The sequence below is a fragment of the Semicossyphus pulcher genome, unplaced genomic scaffold, assembly GCF_022749685.1.
Source record: "Semicossyphus pulcher isolate SPU_LCO1_2020_fin unplaced genomic scaffold, fSemPul1.0.p SCAF_9, whole genome shotgun sequence".
Lineage (NCBI taxonomy): Eukaryota > Metazoa > Chordata > Actinopteri > Labriformes > Labridae > Semicossyphus > Semicossyphus pulcher.
Window position 1 is genome coordinate 20,707,610 of NW_027211770.1, and position 17,267 is coordinate 20,724,876.

The window sequence follows — 17,267 nt, forward strand, 5'->3', positions numbered from 1 at the left end:
ACTACCACTCCTCTCGTGCCCTGTGTGTGTGTGTGTTGTGGAGTAGTACAGTATGGCCAGAAATGTCGGTGCATTTAACCCGTAGTCAGGGGCAGAAACCGGGTGTAGGAAATGCCAAGTCATACTTTCCGAAACCCACCCGCCCACACCCTGCACACGCACACGCGCACACAAACACTCACACATAGCCATACCGTGCAGACACACATGACCACAGTCACAAACAGACTTTCTTTCCAGTGTGTGAACTCACATCTGTTTCCTGACAACAATAATAGCTACAGATCGGGCGGGTAGGGGCCCAGCTAACAGGTGTCTGCTCTTTGACAGTCATGAAGAAAATAACCTGATGACCAAGAAGTGTCAGCAGTAAAAACACAGCTTTCACAAGGTGAAAATGGCCTGACCACACATTTACTCGTGCATGTTACAACACTGTTATGTTACTGGGTGTCTCAGCTTTTTCATCATAGTTAATTAAAGGACAGTGATTTTCCACTACAGCTCGTATGATTAAGAGTTTGCAGTAAAGTGTGGGCCTTTGTTTGTCTTCAGATCAGGTAAGATATGCCTCTTTCCCACACACATTAACATTGTACAAACATCCTGTGGTGTTTGTCTGTGGCTTGCTATACTGACACCGTCTGAGGTTAGCAGGAGGTAGATGCGCAATGTGAGCGTGAGGGCTGCTAACCATATAAAGGTAAGCCTCAGACTGAGGCTGTGTGCATATCCACACTTAGTCACATAAACTGCCATTCACCTGCAAACCACACACACATTTGTGACTCAGAAAACCAATGCATAAATAATGTGCAACATTTTAAATGCAGATTACTTTTGACACAAAAATATCCAAGTAGATATAAATGTGAGCTTTGATCAACAATATTTTAGGGCTGCAACCCAGTTACTTTTTTATCTATCTTTGTAATCAAGCGGTTTATTTAAAAGATGTTAGAAAAACCAAGTGATACCCGATGTTGCTCAGTTTGTGAAAAGTAGTGAAAAAGTAAAAGTCGTTGAGTTTAATCGAATAACTTAATAAATCCTGACATTTGAGAGGTTGTTACTGTGATTTGTTCCTTATTTTTAAAATGATAAAAAGCATGAAGGATAACATAACTATAAAGTAAATTGATCATTATTATTTAAAGTGTCAGTTCTGACGTGTTTAGTCAACCATGCATATTATCATTTGCAACATTTAAGAATGCAGAATTGGGAGTTCCCATAGTTAAATATAACAAAGAACAAAAGAACAAAAGAGCAAAAGGCAAAGGGAGGTAGCAGAGTTTTTGCAGACTCACATACTGTACATGAAAGAGAGCAACGGCAGCCGAAGAGTGCAGAAAGATAAAAGCGGAGAAATTCTGCAGATTCACATAAACCACACATACTTCCTATACAGTAGCTGTATATCCTCCTACTCATCTGTAAGCTTTCATAAACACACACACACACCATATACTGTAATAATTGTTTTATAAAAGAACCACACAAACGCATATTTACAAAACACACTTTTAACCTAAATATTTTATTTTGTAACAAATGATGGCAGAAAAGCATGACTGTGAAGCCCCATGATCTATTTTTTTATTTTTAAATAAGTAAAAAATGCAGATGATACTTTTAATAATGAAAAAGTAAAACATATACCAAACAAACTCAACATTAACACAAAAAGGATATAAATAATGGCATAAATAACAAATATTCAATAAATTATTATTTCAAACAAATATCCGAACATGATGCAGCAATGACACCTTCAGCAGATTCAAAGTTTGCCTTTCTGTATTGTCTTCATTTCTTTTAGACATTCCTGAGCCATTTTTTCTCTCCATGAGTCCATCATCGCCCAGTCACAGGTCTTTGTAAAACACCTTAGTGAGGGCGTGCCCCATAAAGCCTCTCTCTGGAGACTCCAGCTTCCCCTCCTCATCTTCTTCTTCATCAGTCCCCTCCCCAACCTGAACATAGCCCAGCTTCCTGAAAAAGGCCTCCGCCACCTTGGACGGGTAGGGAACGTGTGCGTACACTCGGTGTGCGCCGGTGTCCCTCTCTCTGTGCTCCAGACTCTGGACAAGCAGCCGGCCCAGACCCTCCCTGCGGTACCAGCAGCCTGTCACCAACCTGCAGATCCTTCTGATATTCGCTCGATTCTCGCTTTCCCTGAAGATGCACCCGACAATCTCACCCTCGCAGTCGGCCACCCAGACCTGCCCTGCTGCCTGCTCCCTATCTGGGGTGACCTTCTCTGTTGATGTCTCTTTGTCTTTGTCTTTGTCTTTGTCTTTGAGTCCGATTCTGCGCCTTGGCTGAGTAAAAGATAATATAATTACTTGGCTGCAACATTTTGTGAACCTAGAATTAAGTGAAAACCAACCAGAACTTCCAGCAAACCAGTACACTAACCTTTTTAGTCACTGGGGTTTTTCCACTAATCCTACAGTAGGGATTCTGCAGAGTCTCATCCTGTGTCCCTCTGTAGCTGCTACCCACATAGTCCCAGTAGGGAAGGCTGCTGCCCAGAACCCCAGTAGACCTCGGCATGGTGATCTTGAGGAAGACAATTAGCAGGAAGACAGGAATAGCAAGTGCCAGGATGAAGGAATGGACAAGGCAGCGCAGGATTGAGGAGAAAACAGCCAGGATGAAGAGGCAGAGTGGACGAGTGAGGATGTGGAGGATGAGACGGTTTTCTGTGCCCTCACAGCCCTCCTGAAGAGACATCAGTGCAAGAAAAGATGAAAAAAACATATCAGCACAATCCAAACTGAGACAAATGTTGATTCCAAACACAATGAAACACAATGAAAAACAACCTCTATTAAATTTGACTGTACAAACCTTGATGAGGGCTTTCACCATCTCTATGTCGTCCTCCTTCATCCTCCTCATCACCACCTGATCCAGCTCCAGCCTCACCATTTCTAGGCTTTATGCTCTCATCCACAGGGTGCACAGGGAGCCTACAGAAACACACATTTAAAGTACATGTGCATAAGGTTGACACGTGACGATGCAATGAATCGTTTAGATGCTTGACTCCATGTCATGCAGATAACTGAAACTGTTCTAGACCGAAACGTTGTTTTTAAATGGGTCAGTGTATTTCCAGCGTTTATGTTATGCAATGCAGCAGACTTCGCCAACAGTGAGCCAGTAGTTAAAATGTAACATCACTCCCACGCTGACTGAAAACAACAAAGACAGATGGGGATTAGAGACGCACTGTAACGCGCATGTGTCACCGTCATTCTGTACTTTTGAAATGCATGTCATTGTAGCTTTTTTTTCTAACGTTCAACGATGGTTATCAAAGATACAGTCGAAAGCGAGACCTTGTTCAAATCCTTATATGGTATTACAAACTACTGCGGTCTGACACATATAGATAGACCCCCTGGTCCCGCTCTAACCCCCCATTTCCGCTTACCTTCAGCTAAATTCCGCTGACACCAATCAGCTAACGTGAAATAAAACAAATGCAAGTGTATGTACCTCTCAGTTTGATGTGAAGTCCGTGCAGGCTCACTACGTTTGATTGAATGGCAACAAATTCGTTGCGTGAAGGAGGAATTCTGTATTTCAACGTGCTCCGTTCTACGTCCCGTTCTCCGTTCTCTTTGCCCCCATCCACGCTATATGCGTACGTGCAATCCGCACTGCGCAAAGGGTATGTGACTGGCAAACGCAACGTAACAGCGCTATAAACGCAATAACCCATGTAAGTTTAGTTTTTTTTTTTAATGAAAAACAAACAAATCAGATGAAGAAATGTATAAGGATATTTATTAATAATTAGTTACTATTTACTATTAACATTGTGAAGAAAGTGGGCCATATACAACATTCATATTCACAAAAAAGAAAAACGTATTTACTTAATAAACAAACTGCCAATGACAGTATCATTTTAACTAATTCATTTAGGAATATTCCAAGGTCCATGTACAGCCTAATTGAATGTATAACATTTCTAGTATGTGGCACCATGGGATTACAACACATCTACCTGCATGTTCTCCCTGAGTACCCGGAGAACTCAAAATACTAAAGTGCTAACACACTGAGTCCACAGATAGCGAGGTCTTCTCTCACACACACCCACTTTATTTTTCTCTAACATGCACACTGGTTTTAGTTAGAGAACGTCATTTCTTTAGAGTTAGGTATAGGTCCGTTTCTTCTTGCATCTTCAGTTGAGGTCTGTACCTCTGCATTGTCTGTAGAGTTTAAAGAGTTTTCCTTGGCTTCTGCTGTTACACTCTCGTATTTCACCTCACTACTTTGTGAAAGCTCCCCTTCCCCCCCTCTCTCCATTCTTCCCTCTCTTAAGCTACTGGTGCTGACCTCAATTATGACAATTTCCTCTCCACTTCCCAGCTGAAATATACCATCCATGGCTCCCCCACCCTCAGTAACCCTACCACTTGCAGAATTGCAACCTGCGCCTTCTTCTCCCATCATCCCCCCTTCACGTTCTATCAGGGCTATCATCTGCATACCCTCCTCAGTTTCCTGCTCCATCTTGGACTCACCCCCAAGTTCAAACACCACCTCCTGCCCATCGAGTGGCACCAAACTTTGGTTGGGTGTGCAGGAAAGTTGCAGACTGGTTTCTTGCCCTTGGCTAAAGTTGGCACCGGATGAGCCGCTGTCCTGTGCCTCAGTGTGGAAATGAAGCACGTACGACTCACCCTGGCTGCCGTCCCCTGTCTGCGTCTGTCCTTGCTTTTCTCCACCCCATTCATGCAGAAGTGACATCATCCCTCCCTTATCTCCCCCCTTTTCTCCCTCACCTTGCCCATTTGTCTTGAACTGCAACACAAGAGATTTTCCCTCCCCACCCATTCCTCCATCCACTCCCTCTCCCGATGCGTCCCCTTGAAACTGCAACACATATGATTCCCCACCCTCCTCCATATTCATCCCCTCCTTTGCCTGCCCTTCACTGTCAAAACATAACACAAACTGTTTCCCTGCCATGGTCTCCTCTGTCCTTATTTGCCCCACAGTGTTATGAGGTTTTGTTTCTGTTGTAGCGAGGACAGGAGCAGAAACTGATGCTGTGGTGGCTGTTGTTACGAAGGTAACAGTTGATGGGGGTCCTGAGGTGACCACTGTTGGGGCTTCAGTGGCGGAAGATAAAGGAATTGGGACAGTAGTGCAAGTCGTTGATAGAGCAGAGTTGGACACTGTGGCTACAGTTAATGGAGGTGACTGTGTGATAGTGTTAGCAGCACTTATAGTCTGTGTGTCACTGGTCACATTACAGTTTGTTCCTGACAGAGCTCCACCTGCAGCCTGACTGATCGGAGCTGATGCAGATGTCTGAAGAGAAGCTTTGGGTTTGCGTCCCCGTCTGCCCCTTGCTGTCCGGGTGCTTTTCCCTAATATGGGCTTCAGTAGGGAGTTAGCTGAGAGGGTGTGTATTTGCGTGGCAACAGGAGTGTTTGCATTGTTATTGTTGTTGGTGATAATAATCCTGGTCGGCTGTTGTTGTTGCGATATGGTCTGATATTGGGGCATATGAGTCTGAGTCTGGTTTAGGACGGGCTGGAGTGTTTGGATGGTCTGAAGCATAGGGAGAGTCTGAGGCTCTGGTGCTGGTGGAGGGTTGTTCGCCGTAGGGACGAGAATCAAGCTGGACTGGCCGCCATTGTTGGAGGGGCACTGCAGAAGGAAGAAATTTTGTGGCTGCGACGGAGGTGGTGGTGGTGGAGGAGGAGGTGGAGGGGCTGGGGTAGGGGATGACAGAGGAATGAGCTGCAGGCCGCTGACTGTCTGAATCATAAAGTAGTTCTGGGAGGTGTTAGGGGGGATATTAAGTGCTGGCTGGGACACAATCAGGCTGCCGTGGTTTCCTGAGGATTCCAGAGTGATGGGGTTGAGCAGGGTCGTGGTGGTTGTTACTCCTCCAACACTGGCTTTCACAGCCACTCCATCTTTACTCCCACCCCCAGGGCAGGGCAGGGGGACGCTGCTGCCATGGGTGCGGATGTGCCTCTGTAAGTAGGAGTGCATGACAAACTCCTTGGAGCAGTACGGGCATTTGAAGTCCTTGCTTGAGGAGTGTGTGCGAAGGTGGAGCTGGAGGTTGGAGGAGTGTGTAAAGCTTTTATTGCAGTGTGTGCACTGAAAGGGTCTCTCACCAGAATGGGTGCGTTCATGCTGCTCACAGAGAAAAAGAACAAGAGGGAAGAAAATGTTTAAGAAAACGTTTATGAGATAAGACAGATCATCTGAATGAAAACAGCTTAGAAACATGATTTCATGGATGAATCTGAACACACTGTACTGACCTGTTTGAGGTTTGACGTCTGCGAGAATGACTTGGAGCAGATGGAGCAGGTGTGAGGCCGCAGTCCAGAGTGCATCTGACTGTGTCTGCGCAGGCAGCTGGTGTTTTTAAATGACTTGCCACACTCCTTACACACATAAGGCCTCTCGCCCGTGTGCTGCCGCAAGTGGTATTGGTAGTGAGAGCTCCATTTGAAAGTGAGAGGGCAGTGAGGGCACTGGAATGCCCTGACGCCTGTGTGAACCTGGGCAGGGTGAAAGTGGAAAGAATGTTAATGTACACTTTACACAACTGTATTTTTAGCCCCAAAACCAATAATTATCTGCAGGGCAGTTTGTGGTTGTTATTAGATATGTAAATACAGTTTTGTACGTGGTCATTAGAGTAAGAAAAACAGTGAATTCCATTGGTCCAATTTAATTGTTATTTCCAATAAGGTCTTAATGTAGCCCAGGAGTGGCAACAGGAAAATGTTTAAACGATGTAATCAAAAGTTACAACTGTAAGTGTTTAAGTTTGTGTGACAACAGCCACTTAGTCACAAGAGAGTTGTAACTACAAAGTGCGTTACTGCGTTGAATAAAGTTTTTATTGCTTTCTGGATTCATCTGTTGTAGATTGCATTCATCTGCAGGGTGTGAACCAAACTACACAGCTGGAGTCTCTGTGAACTAGAGAAATCGTAAAATCTACGGTGACATAAGTCATAAAATTTGGATCCCAAATGAGAGATTTCTCATCTGGAAAATTAACTTGTGTGTTAACCTCTTGCAACAGAAGAGTGAGTCTTACCCTCTGATGGATTGAAAGCAGTGACGACCTCTTGAAGCTCTTTCCACACTCAGTGCAGCGGTAGGGCCTTTCCCCAGTGTGATCCCTCATGTGGTACTTTAACCCTGATGAACCTTTGAAGGCTTTTCCGCATTCTGAACAGCGGTATGGCCTCTCTGTGTTTAAGGATGTAAAAAAGAAAGAAACACATAATACAGTAATGTTAAAACAGAATGAATGTCAGTAGCAACAATTGTAATAATATTTACGGTAAAGAACAATCTCCTAACAACAACTTATTTCATCATCTTTAGTTCCCTAGTTGCTATAAATGTATTAAAGAACAATTTGTGTTGGATACAGTATGGCTAGCTTTGCACTAGATCAGCCGCACAGGGGGAAACCATATCATATTACAACATATGAGCACATTTCTTGGCTCATAATTCCTGTTGCATAATCAAGTCTCCATAGCCTCCATGTCAAAGGCGGTGTTGTGTCTGTTCTGCTATGAACTTGTCTACCTCCAGCAGCAGTGCTCTTGCTGGCTCCCGTCTTTTTGGGGGCTTTGGTCGGTTTTGCCGGTTGTTCCTCTTGCTCCTCGCTGACGGCGATTATGTCGACATGGATTTCCCTCTGGCCCTCCTGCTGCTTGTCAGCCTGGCTGGGAGAGGAGGGGAGGGGGAGAGACAGGGAAAGGGAAGGAGGGCACACAATCTCAGCCTCGGCCTCGGCCAGGAGTCGTTGCTCAGGGGTGTGGGAGTGTTGGTGGGTGAGGAGGGAGGAGAGGAGGGGGAAGGAGCGGTCGCAGGCCGAGCAGCTGAACTGGGAACGTGACTGTGATGACAGAGAGTGCATCTGGAGAAAAAAGAAGGGAACACAAGATCAATTTAAGATAGATTAAAGTTAATATTATTGTATAACAAGAAAGAGCAGTTAATGAGCTGTCATTCTCACCAGAGAAACATGTCTGTTGAGGCCTCCACTGGTCTTGAAGGTCTTATTGCAGTAGCCACATGACAGCCCTGCCCATGTGGTTCTGGCCTCTGGCTGAACGGTCTCTGAGCTCTGAGTCACCTCGGTGAAGCTCTGCAGCAGGTCAAACTGGGCCTGGGTGGTGCCCACATTCTGAGGAAAAACAGAAGGAAGTTATGCAAAACAAAACATCTTTTCGGATCATACTCAAACACTTTAAAAGGTTAGGTAGGTTTTTTTAGATCAATTAAAATTATATAACAGACAGATGAGTTCCTGTCTTGGCCCTTAAGAGTAAGTCAAGTAGGTAATTCCTTACCATAACACAAACAGTATGTACTTTCCAATGTGCATTTTACTTTGTCACATCTAATCTAATAAATATGTTGATCTTCAAATCAACATGTATCTTTGTTCTATCTGTCTTTTCCATGAATGTAGCTAGCTAGCAATGCGGGAAAATCTGCTCTCTGATTGGTCATATGTGTCTCTAGCCTCAGTGAACCTGATCTATTTGAGATGTTGGTGGTAATTAAAGTCTGTTTCATCAAATCACTTACTGCATTGTTGCCATCTGTCCCCTCTGTCAGACCAAGGAGCACCTCCGTCGTGTGTCCATTTTCAGCCACTGTGGTCGTCTCCACCACCTCCTCAAAATCTGCCAGCAGGTGACCAGCTCCCACCAGCCCCTCCCCGACCTCCATCCCTGCTCCAGACCCTGCCTCTGCACTGGCCCCGTGTTCCCCTGGAGCCATGTGGATGGCCTGGTGCTCCTCTAGCTCTGTTCGTGTGCCAAAGGTGTGGTTGCAGCTGCCACAGCTGTACAGCAGCACACTGGCCCCGGTGTCTGTACTCAGGTGAACCTCAGTTCCGATGGCCCTTGATGCACACATGTTCTCCCCAGAGGAGGTGAGGGTCAGCTGGGGCAGAAGACTCTGATTCTGACCTGATGAGGTGGTTGACAGGAACACTTCTTCCATCCCCACCCCGACTCCATCAGTTCCTTCCTGACTCACAAATCCCACCATGTCTGTCAACATAGACGATGTTACTTCCTCTGTCCCTACCACCACCTCCACTACCTCATTTCCCTTCCTTGCGTCCTCCCCCCTCTTTCCCTCCTTCCCTGCTGCATTCAGGTTGGAGTGTGAGTTCTTGTGCAGGGCCAGGTTGGATGAATGTGTGAAGCTTCGTCCACACTCGCTGCAGATATATGGCCTCTCACCTGTATGTATCCTCATGTGCTGCCTCAGGTTGGTGGACTGAGTGAAGGACTTGTTGCACACTGAGCAGGTGTAAGGCTTCAGACCGAGGTGGACATTCTTGTGTCGCCGCAGACTGCTTGAGTTCTTGAAGGCCTTGGGGCAAGTGTCACAGGGGTATGGACACTCTCCAGTGTGCTGGCGCAGGTGATACTGGTAGTGAGAACTCCACTTAAAGGTCAGCGGGCAATAGGGGCATAAGAAGGTCCGCACTCCAGTGTGGACACTCTGATGGACCTGAAGATAGACATAGAAAGAGATGTGAAGTATGTTTCTGATTTGTAAGCCAGACAAAATCCTTGTTTGACATCTCACCTGGAGCAGAGAGGAGCGTTTAAAGGCTTTGCCACAGTCCTGACATTTGTAAGGCTTTTCTCCTGAGTGAGACCTGCAGAAGTAACGAGACAATTAATTATATATGCTTTTATATTGCAATACTTATGGATAATATGGATAGACCAATTTATAGATCAGGGTCTAGCTACAATAACAAGAATTTCATCATGGGTACCGTTGGTGGTAGAGCAGCGCAGAGGACCCCTTGAAGGCCTTGGGACAGAGGTTGCAGCGGTATGGCCTCTCATTGTTGTGGCTCCGCTGGTGGTGCGTCAGCCTGGACGACCACCTGAAGCTCTTCCCACAGTCCATACACTGAAAGGGGTGGTCTGACTGCTCGGCCTGCTGGGCTGGGCCTGACACGGAGGATGTCACCATGTCCAGAACCACCTCCTCTCCACCCTCTACTACTCCCTTGTCTCCCTCCACCAGCTCCCCTCTGTCTCTATCGTCCTCAACATCCTCTCCAGAACCGAGCAGGGATGGAAAAGGAGAAAGGGAGGTGGTTGACTGATGCGGTAAGAGTTCTGCTTGAACCACTAAGGCCACTGAGTTAGCCATCACAAGAGCACAGATGAGGGTATTCCTTAGCAGCAGGCGTGGATCAGTTTTGGTGCAGTATCATGTTTTTTCCTTTAACTTTCCTTGGTTCATATTTGAAAATGTCCTTCCATGTAGGTCACTGGAAACGCCAGCTTTCATCACAAGTCGACAACTCAGGATAGGTCTGACAAAAAGTGAAACCGAAATTAATACATTATTATAACTTGGTAACTCCTAGTAAGGATGTCCCCTTTAAATTCCACCCCCTCCCTCCCCCCTCCCTCCTGTCTATGAAGCTCGCCCCCCCTTCCTTGCTGTCTTTCCTCTGGCCGTCAGTCCGCTTCTGTCCGTCCCCGCAGTGCGGTGCGTACTAGCAATACACACACAGAGGCTCCAGCTAAGTTACAAATTAAAGTACTCTATAAGTGCATACTGTAACCGGTCAGCTGTGCAAGCCGTAAGGAAAGACACACACCATATCAGTTTTTTTACTGTATCAACAAAAGCAGCTATTGGCCTTCATATAAAGCTAATCTGTCCTCGTCAAAGAAGAATAGCGTCGTCAAACTGCTAGATAAGGATGTGCTTGACTACAGGCGGAAGCAGTACTCACCGCGTATCTTTAACTCATCTTAAAGCCATTTTGTTGATATTATAGAAAGGATCTGGGTACCGCAGTGCTAATCCACACAACCTTAACAATAAACACAGCACAAACTAACAGCAGTTCTCCACCCGATGCCGCCTTCTAAGAACAGCGTCAGCGATTGGCTGTTGGCAACAATAGATGAGCGTCTTCTATTGGCCGGGAGCTTCAACAGACAGATTGACGTTTACAAACCGCACGTAAAAATATGTTTAATATCCAGTTGTAACGGAATTCACTGATCAGATTTGTGTCTAGAAGCCAAGATTTGAAAAAAATGTTTTTAAAGCTTTTTTCTCGATGGATATTTATCTGTTGTAGTCTGATTTTGGCGCACAGCCTTCTGGGTAACGTAGTGTCTTTCCCAGTTTACATTGCTGGTTAGGCTGACCATAGTTTTCAAAGAGACACATAAAACCATTGTGCACATTCTTTAGTATTTATTTCACCAAGGCACATATTTCACATTGAGGCCAATCAGTGTGTGGAAGAGGCATCTTGATGTAACAAAAATAATTTAAACATGATGGTATAATAAATGTAAATAAGAATAAAAACTGTATAAAAAGTACAAAAAGATAGGAGACTTGCTCCACCAACACAAAATAAATAGTTCCACCAAGTTACTTAAATAAATAGTCAATACTGTAACAAATACTAGAATAGGAATGAACAAAAATTAATAGTGATAAAATTATTATTAAAGTAATCTATATTATATTGTAGAAAACAACATAATACACAAAAGCACTGTATACAACAATTTACATTCTTGTACACTTATGTACACCTGTACAGAACATAGTGTCACAATACATAGTATTTTAAGGCTTTGGGTGTTTAACTACAAATACAACAAACTTTTCTACCCAAAAGCACAGGTTCAAAATCAGCCATCTCACTCATCCAAGAGGCTAATCCCAACAAGTTTGTGCAAAGAATCTAATCAGGTCCATCAGTGCTCAACAACAGGGCACATTCATACAACTTTACCACAACGATAAATGCCTCCTCATGCAGAATGCGAAAAACAGGCAACAAAAATAGAAAGTCAGCCTGTGGTACAAAAGAAAGAAATCACTTCTCTTTGGCTACCAGTTTGACATTTTCAAAATGAATGCAATTAATTTTATAGGCATCAATCGGTATGTTAAGACGTGGCACTTTAAAAACAGTTAGAAGTTAACATTAACATCTTCTAAAATAGTCACTTAAGGGCACTATAAGTATGAGATAGTGAAAACCTTGGCTGTCTCAAATGTATGCTACATCTACTGGAAGAATTACTCGCTAAAGAAATACACAAAAAGTAGATTAAGTACACAAATAATAATAATCAGAGCTACAGGTTCAGGAAGTGCTACTGTGTTTTACTTGAGGGTCAGTGATAAACAAGACAAAAAGAAAGATTACAGAGATGTGGGCAAATAAATTCACGTAAATACAGAAATAAAGATAAGAGTGAAACAATACAACTTCAAATAAATAAAATTAAATAAATTACTAACATCAATAAATAAATAAATACATAAATAACATGGTCATGAACAAGGCCTTTAGGAGAGATTTTGGGGAATCATGACGTGATCATCAAAGTTAAACTGGCAGTTTGCTTTAACGGGAATCTTGATGGTTTAAACTGGCCGCAGTGTAGTGCATCCTTATTGGCTCTGATGGAAGGACTCATTCATCAACAAACATGTCGTTGGTTGACATTTGAGCCGATTAAGGTATGCTATTGACTACAGTGCACACTGACATGGTCCTGATTCCCCTTTGGCAGGACTCTGAGTATCCTCACTGGTTCTGCTGCCAAACAGTTGTAAGGACAAGAACGCATGAGCCGTGATCATCATTGTCCTGTAGAGACTTTGGGCTTGAGGGTGATGAATGCTCTGTAGGCCCAATCACAGAAGAGCTTGAAGTGTTGCAGAAGCTCATGGCTGGACTGCAAGACATCAAACTGATAGGGGAGGTGAGGCGGGAGGGAGGGGGTCGCTGGGGTCAGCCTTGGTGCTTCAACTCTCAGCATCTGGAGGTGCAAAGAAAGGCGATTAGAAAAACAATTCCAACCATTGAAATTAAACACAGAAGATAATTGAGGATCAAACTTAGAACTGTAGCTCTTTACCTGACGGTGCAGCATGTTAATGAGAGATTTCATTTCTCTGATCATCTCCACCAGCTTGGGCACAGCAGGGTGGTGGTGCTTCTTTGAAACCTTGTTGAGCCACTCGAAGTGGTGCTCGTACAGCTTCAGGTCAGAATGCAGCTGAGTGAGTGTGGGCTTCAGCTGGAAAATACACAGACATACTTTAGAGACTTAGCACGGGTGTGGCAAGATGTAGCTGTACGGATAGAGACAGGCCAGACAGACAGACCTTCACACGCACGCACGCACAGTTACGTACTAATACATTATCAGAGCATTACCTCAAGATTGTTGAGATCATTGGCTGATCTGTTGCTCATTTCTGGCAGAGACCTGAACCTGTGAGGCTCCACGTCTGAGTCAAACGCATGCTCCCTCTGAAAGAGAAAACAAGACACAGGGCAACCTGTCAGTAATTTGCATCAGCGCAATTTTACTCATCCTGAGACAAGTCACGGCAACATGAGGAAAGTATTAGTGCAGCACCTCGATTGGATGCCTGTTTTCTGTGCTTAGAGACAGTAGCTCTCACTGAGGGGAGTGTGGTCGATCAGGTCAGTGTGAGTTCACCCACATTCAGCCACCCCAAATGTCAACAATAAGAGCAAATGACCTGAACCCACAGGATGTTTTCTACAGGGAGCGAGGATAACAACATACGCAGTGACTAAGAAAGCTCACAGTGCGACAGACAACACACGGCTGTAGGGAAACTCCAGGGTCACAGCTATAAAAAGACAGAATGACGCAGTGCTGCTGCCCAGCTAGAGCTGTGTGTTGTAAACTACGTCCAGACAGATGTAGTGCTCATCACGGCCACCAGAGGGGGACAAACAACCTGAGTGCAGGTTTGTGGAGCTTTACCTTACAAATGCAGCTGTGCTCATCAGTAGAACAATTTAGCGTTATAGAGGTCCGCCTGATTCAGTAATGAATGGGAATAAACGGACATGACTGATGTGGCATGCGTCACTTCCAATCAGCACAGGAACATAACAACATTAGAACGATAAGTGCTTACAAATGTTTTGTGTAAACAGGTTGTGTGTGCCTAATGCTTCCTTAACCTGTTATTCAGTGTTTCAGTGCTCCACTTTTTATCTCCAGGTTGTTTGTGTTGTTGTTTTCAGCGATGAATGTACCGCTTTGTCTCCCTACGTCTCTCCATCAGCCATCATAAGAGCTCACTTATGTTTGTGGTCCGATGTTTTGTCTCCCTCGCTTTTGTCCCCTCCTGTCCTTTTGCTCTCATACCCTCTCCTCTCTCTCTCCCTCTCAAACCAGGTGCACAAGCACATACAACAGCACGTGCACATGTGCATGCATGCACACACATACACCGCTGGCTTGTCATCTAGTCGGCCCTGTGATCTCTTCATCTCTTGTGGTTTTTTGCTCCATCTTTCTCAGCCTTTAATTCTCCCTCTTAATCTTTCTTTTCTTGCTCTCTCCATCATAGATCATGACCTCACCCGACAGAACTCAGCATCCAGCCTTTTTTCTTCCTGAATGCAAATACTGGAATGTGATAAATCTTTTTGATTTTTATCAAGTCACTTTGCTGTGGCGACCAAAGGTAAAACACTAAACACCACACCTACACAACCATGACTATTTACAGAACCCTCAATGCACACACGGCCACAAAAATGCATACACAGAGATGCATGCACATTTGCACACACACTATATGCACATAAACACACACTCACTCACACATACACAGTGCCATCGGAAAACTTATATAGACCTATGTGTGTAAACACACACACTTTTCTCTCTCTTTAAAGCATCAGTTTCATTACTTTTTTGCAGGGACTTTCCGTGGATTCCCATTCTATTTATCTTTCCTAACTTTGACCTCTCTTTAGTGGAATTCCACACAAAAAGGAACAAATTTAAATACATTTTCCATGTTATAAAAAACTGTCTAATACTGTCCCCAACTGTCTTTGATAATCCTATATGTCCACAACTGGGTCCAAGGTAAGACTACTACTACATAAAGGCATGTAACATTGTTTTAAAGCGACAAACACACACACACTCTCACTCCCTTACACACACACACTTGTTGAACACTATCCTCTGGCTAAGACTAGAGAGAGTACGCGTCTATTTTTGATTTAATCTCCCGAACAAAAGGGTTTAGAGATTTGCATAATGCAAAAATAGAATCAGGATCAGTCATGTGTAACCAAAGATGCGGTGATAAGATCCCGCTTTCTTTTCACCTGTTAAAGTACAGAGACGATACGCAATCACCAGCTGGAGCTGAAGTTCTCTACTGGCTAAGTTCTCAATCTGATTTTCATACATGCCTGTTAACAAAATAAGATATTAGGACAGAGTTGTCAGGACAAGTCAATCCCAGTTTTTATGTGCAGAAAAGGGCACCCTCACGTGTCTAGCCGCAGAACATAAACATGTTTTTATGTAAACAGGAATGTGAAATATATGCTTCGCTGTTGATATGTACTAAATTTGTCTTGTTAGATATTAAGCCAGTCCTTAGAGCTTTATGCTTTCTCTCTCAATCATATATCTTTTGCTCGCCATCTCATTTAATGTGTCTTTAATCTCCATGAATCATTAAACCTGATACTTGATGTTCACTACACAGGATAAAAGGCCATTGCTACCTCTACCACCTGTCAGGTGACCAGGCAGACCAGGAGGTTGCTGAGTCAGACCTCCCTTCCCTTCCAAGTCTAGTGTGGATTAAAAGTGAGATCACTCAGTCAAATCTCCCCTGAAGGCTTTCGTTGCCCTGATCTAAGCATGCAGATGGACTCCAGCCAGTCTGTCATCAATGAAAGCTGCTTATGTCAAACTGGAGCTTGAGCAAACGTAGCCTAGCTGGGCCAAGAAGTTTCCATAACAGTGCTGGAGGCGAGTCAGTGTTGCTTAAAGTGTGATGTTGCCTAAATGAAAGGCAACATTAACATCCAATTAAGGAAAGGTCAATCAATGACCAGCATCCTGTTTCTTCCTCACCCTAATGATTCAATTAGCACAGGCCTCATCAGCATCTCCTCCAATCGATGGCTGCGATTGGTAATAACAATGACGACATCTCCACTTACCAGCAGTTCCTGCGTGAGCTTCATGAGATTTTTGGTCTGATTGGACAGTTTATCCATGTCACTTGGCCGACGCTGGGGCACAGGAGAGGCCGACGTGAACACGGGCAGCTGAGCCAATAGCAGCGAGAAGAGGAGCGATGAGGAGGAGTCGAGCAGCACTGCAGGGGGAAGAACAAAAACGGAAGCAATTAGTGGAAAGGCGCTGTCATCTCGCCATAATGATAATGACCTCAGGCCACGGCTGTCAGCTCTAAAGGAAGATATTGCACCACAACATAAACAATAGCTCCAGACTTGGCTGAGGATTCCAGTGTCAGAGTCGTGTTTTCACAGGCTGCATGCAAATAATTAAATCATTAAAACGCCGGGCTTTGACACTGAATATCACCATCACTCCTTCACCATAAGCAACGCAATGAATGCTGCTGATTGTCACACCTGCAACTGGATAGGTAGGTGAGTTGGTGGTATAAATTATATAGAGGCAGCCAAGTCAGCTCTCTTAACAGTAAGCTCATTCATTCTTCTCCTTTCAAGTTCAAATACAAGGTAGACTAAGTATTAAAAGGGAACCACAGCGGTGTTGAAATGATGAATGCTTGATAATTACAGGTGAACCACAAGAATCAGAGCCAAAATAACACTGCAGAAGCAGCATCTGAACTCGCTGTCCTTGTGTTAACTTTTACCGCTGCAGAGAACAACGTCAAGATACATTTTTAAGAGTTTAAACTTTAAATAAGTAATTTAATTAAGCCGGTATACGGACGATATGATAGATTTTAACAGCCACAAACAATACAAAAGTAGCGTTTAGAAATAAAATAAAATAAAGCTGTAAAAGAAAAAATCATAATTAATATAAAAGCAATGATAAAGTATTAATATACAAGCACTTACGTTTCATATTGGTTCGGGTCCAAGAGATACCAGCCAACACACGTAGATAAATAAATAAATAGAAAATTAATAAATAAATTGAACTCCGGAAATTGTCACGTGCTCCGGTTTCTTCTTCGCACTCGTCAGTCAGAGAGAGGAGGAAAGTTGTCAGGACAGGAGAGGATGAATGAGAGAGGGGCACAGTGATGCCTTTAAGGATTCACAGACAGAGAAAGAGTGAGAAAAAAAAGAAGTCAAACTTTCTGTCTTTAGCAAAGTTTGAGATGAGCCCTTGTAGTCT

At 44.0% G+C, this 17,267-nt stretch overlaps 3 protein-coding genes across 4 annotated transcripts; all 3 read right to left on the reverse strand.

Annotated features, from left to right (window-relative positions):
- Nucleotides 1-1,504: 1,504 nt before the first annotated feature.
- Nucleotides 1,505-3,606, reverse strand: nat14 (N-acetyltransferase 14 (GCN5-related, putative)). 2 transcript variants are annotated; one of them, XM_069656684.1, is made up of 4 exons: nucleotides 3,511-3,606; nucleotides 2,857-2,978; nucleotides 2,422-2,727; nucleotides 1,505-2,324 (listed from the first exon to the last, which is right to left on the reverse strand). In XM_069656684.1, exons 2-4 carry the CDS (start codon nucleotides 2,935-2,937, stop codon nucleotides 1,869-1,871), a joined length of 843 nt encoding a protein of 280 aa, XP_069512785.1. In that variant the 5' UTR covers nucleotides 2,938-2,978; nucleotides 3,511-3,606; the 3' UTR covers nucleotides 1,505-1,868. The 2 variants fall into 2 exon arrangements, with proteins under 2 accessions (XP_069512785.1, XP_069512786.1); XM_069656685.1 differs by having other exon boundaries at nucleotides 3,446-3,545.
- On the reverse strand, nucleotides 2,947-10,926 carry znf628 (zinc finger protein 628). Its single transcript, XM_069656361.1, has 10 exons — nucleotides 10,814-10,926; nucleotides 9,833-10,384; nucleotides 9,637-9,709; nucleotides 8,620-9,558; nucleotides 8,042-8,212; nucleotides 7,609-7,942; nucleotides 7,106-7,260; nucleotides 6,315-6,557; nucleotides 4,440-6,183; nucleotides 2,947-2,978 (listed from the first exon to the last, which is right to left on the reverse strand). Exons 2-10 carry the CDS (start codon nucleotides 10,216-10,218, stop codon nucleotides 2,947-2,949), a joined length of 4,077 nt encoding a protein of 1,358 aa, XP_069512462.1. The 5' UTR covers nucleotides 10,219-10,384; nucleotides 10,814-10,926.
- A 1,761-nt stretch (nucleotides 10,927-12,687) lies between these two features.
- Nucleotides 12,688-16,991, reverse strand: il11a (interleukin 11a). Its single transcript, XM_069656956.1, has 5 exons — nucleotides 16,985-16,991; nucleotides 16,085-16,242; nucleotides 13,280-13,375; nucleotides 12,978-13,139; nucleotides 12,688-12,878 (listed from the first exon to the last, which is right to left on the reverse strand). Exons 1-5 carry the CDS (start codon nucleotides 16,989-16,991, stop codon nucleotides 12,699-12,701), a joined length of 603 nt encoding a protein of 200 aa, XP_069513057.1. The 3' UTR covers nucleotides 12,688-12,698.
- Between the last annotated feature and the right edge of the window lie 276 nt (nucleotides 16,992-17,267).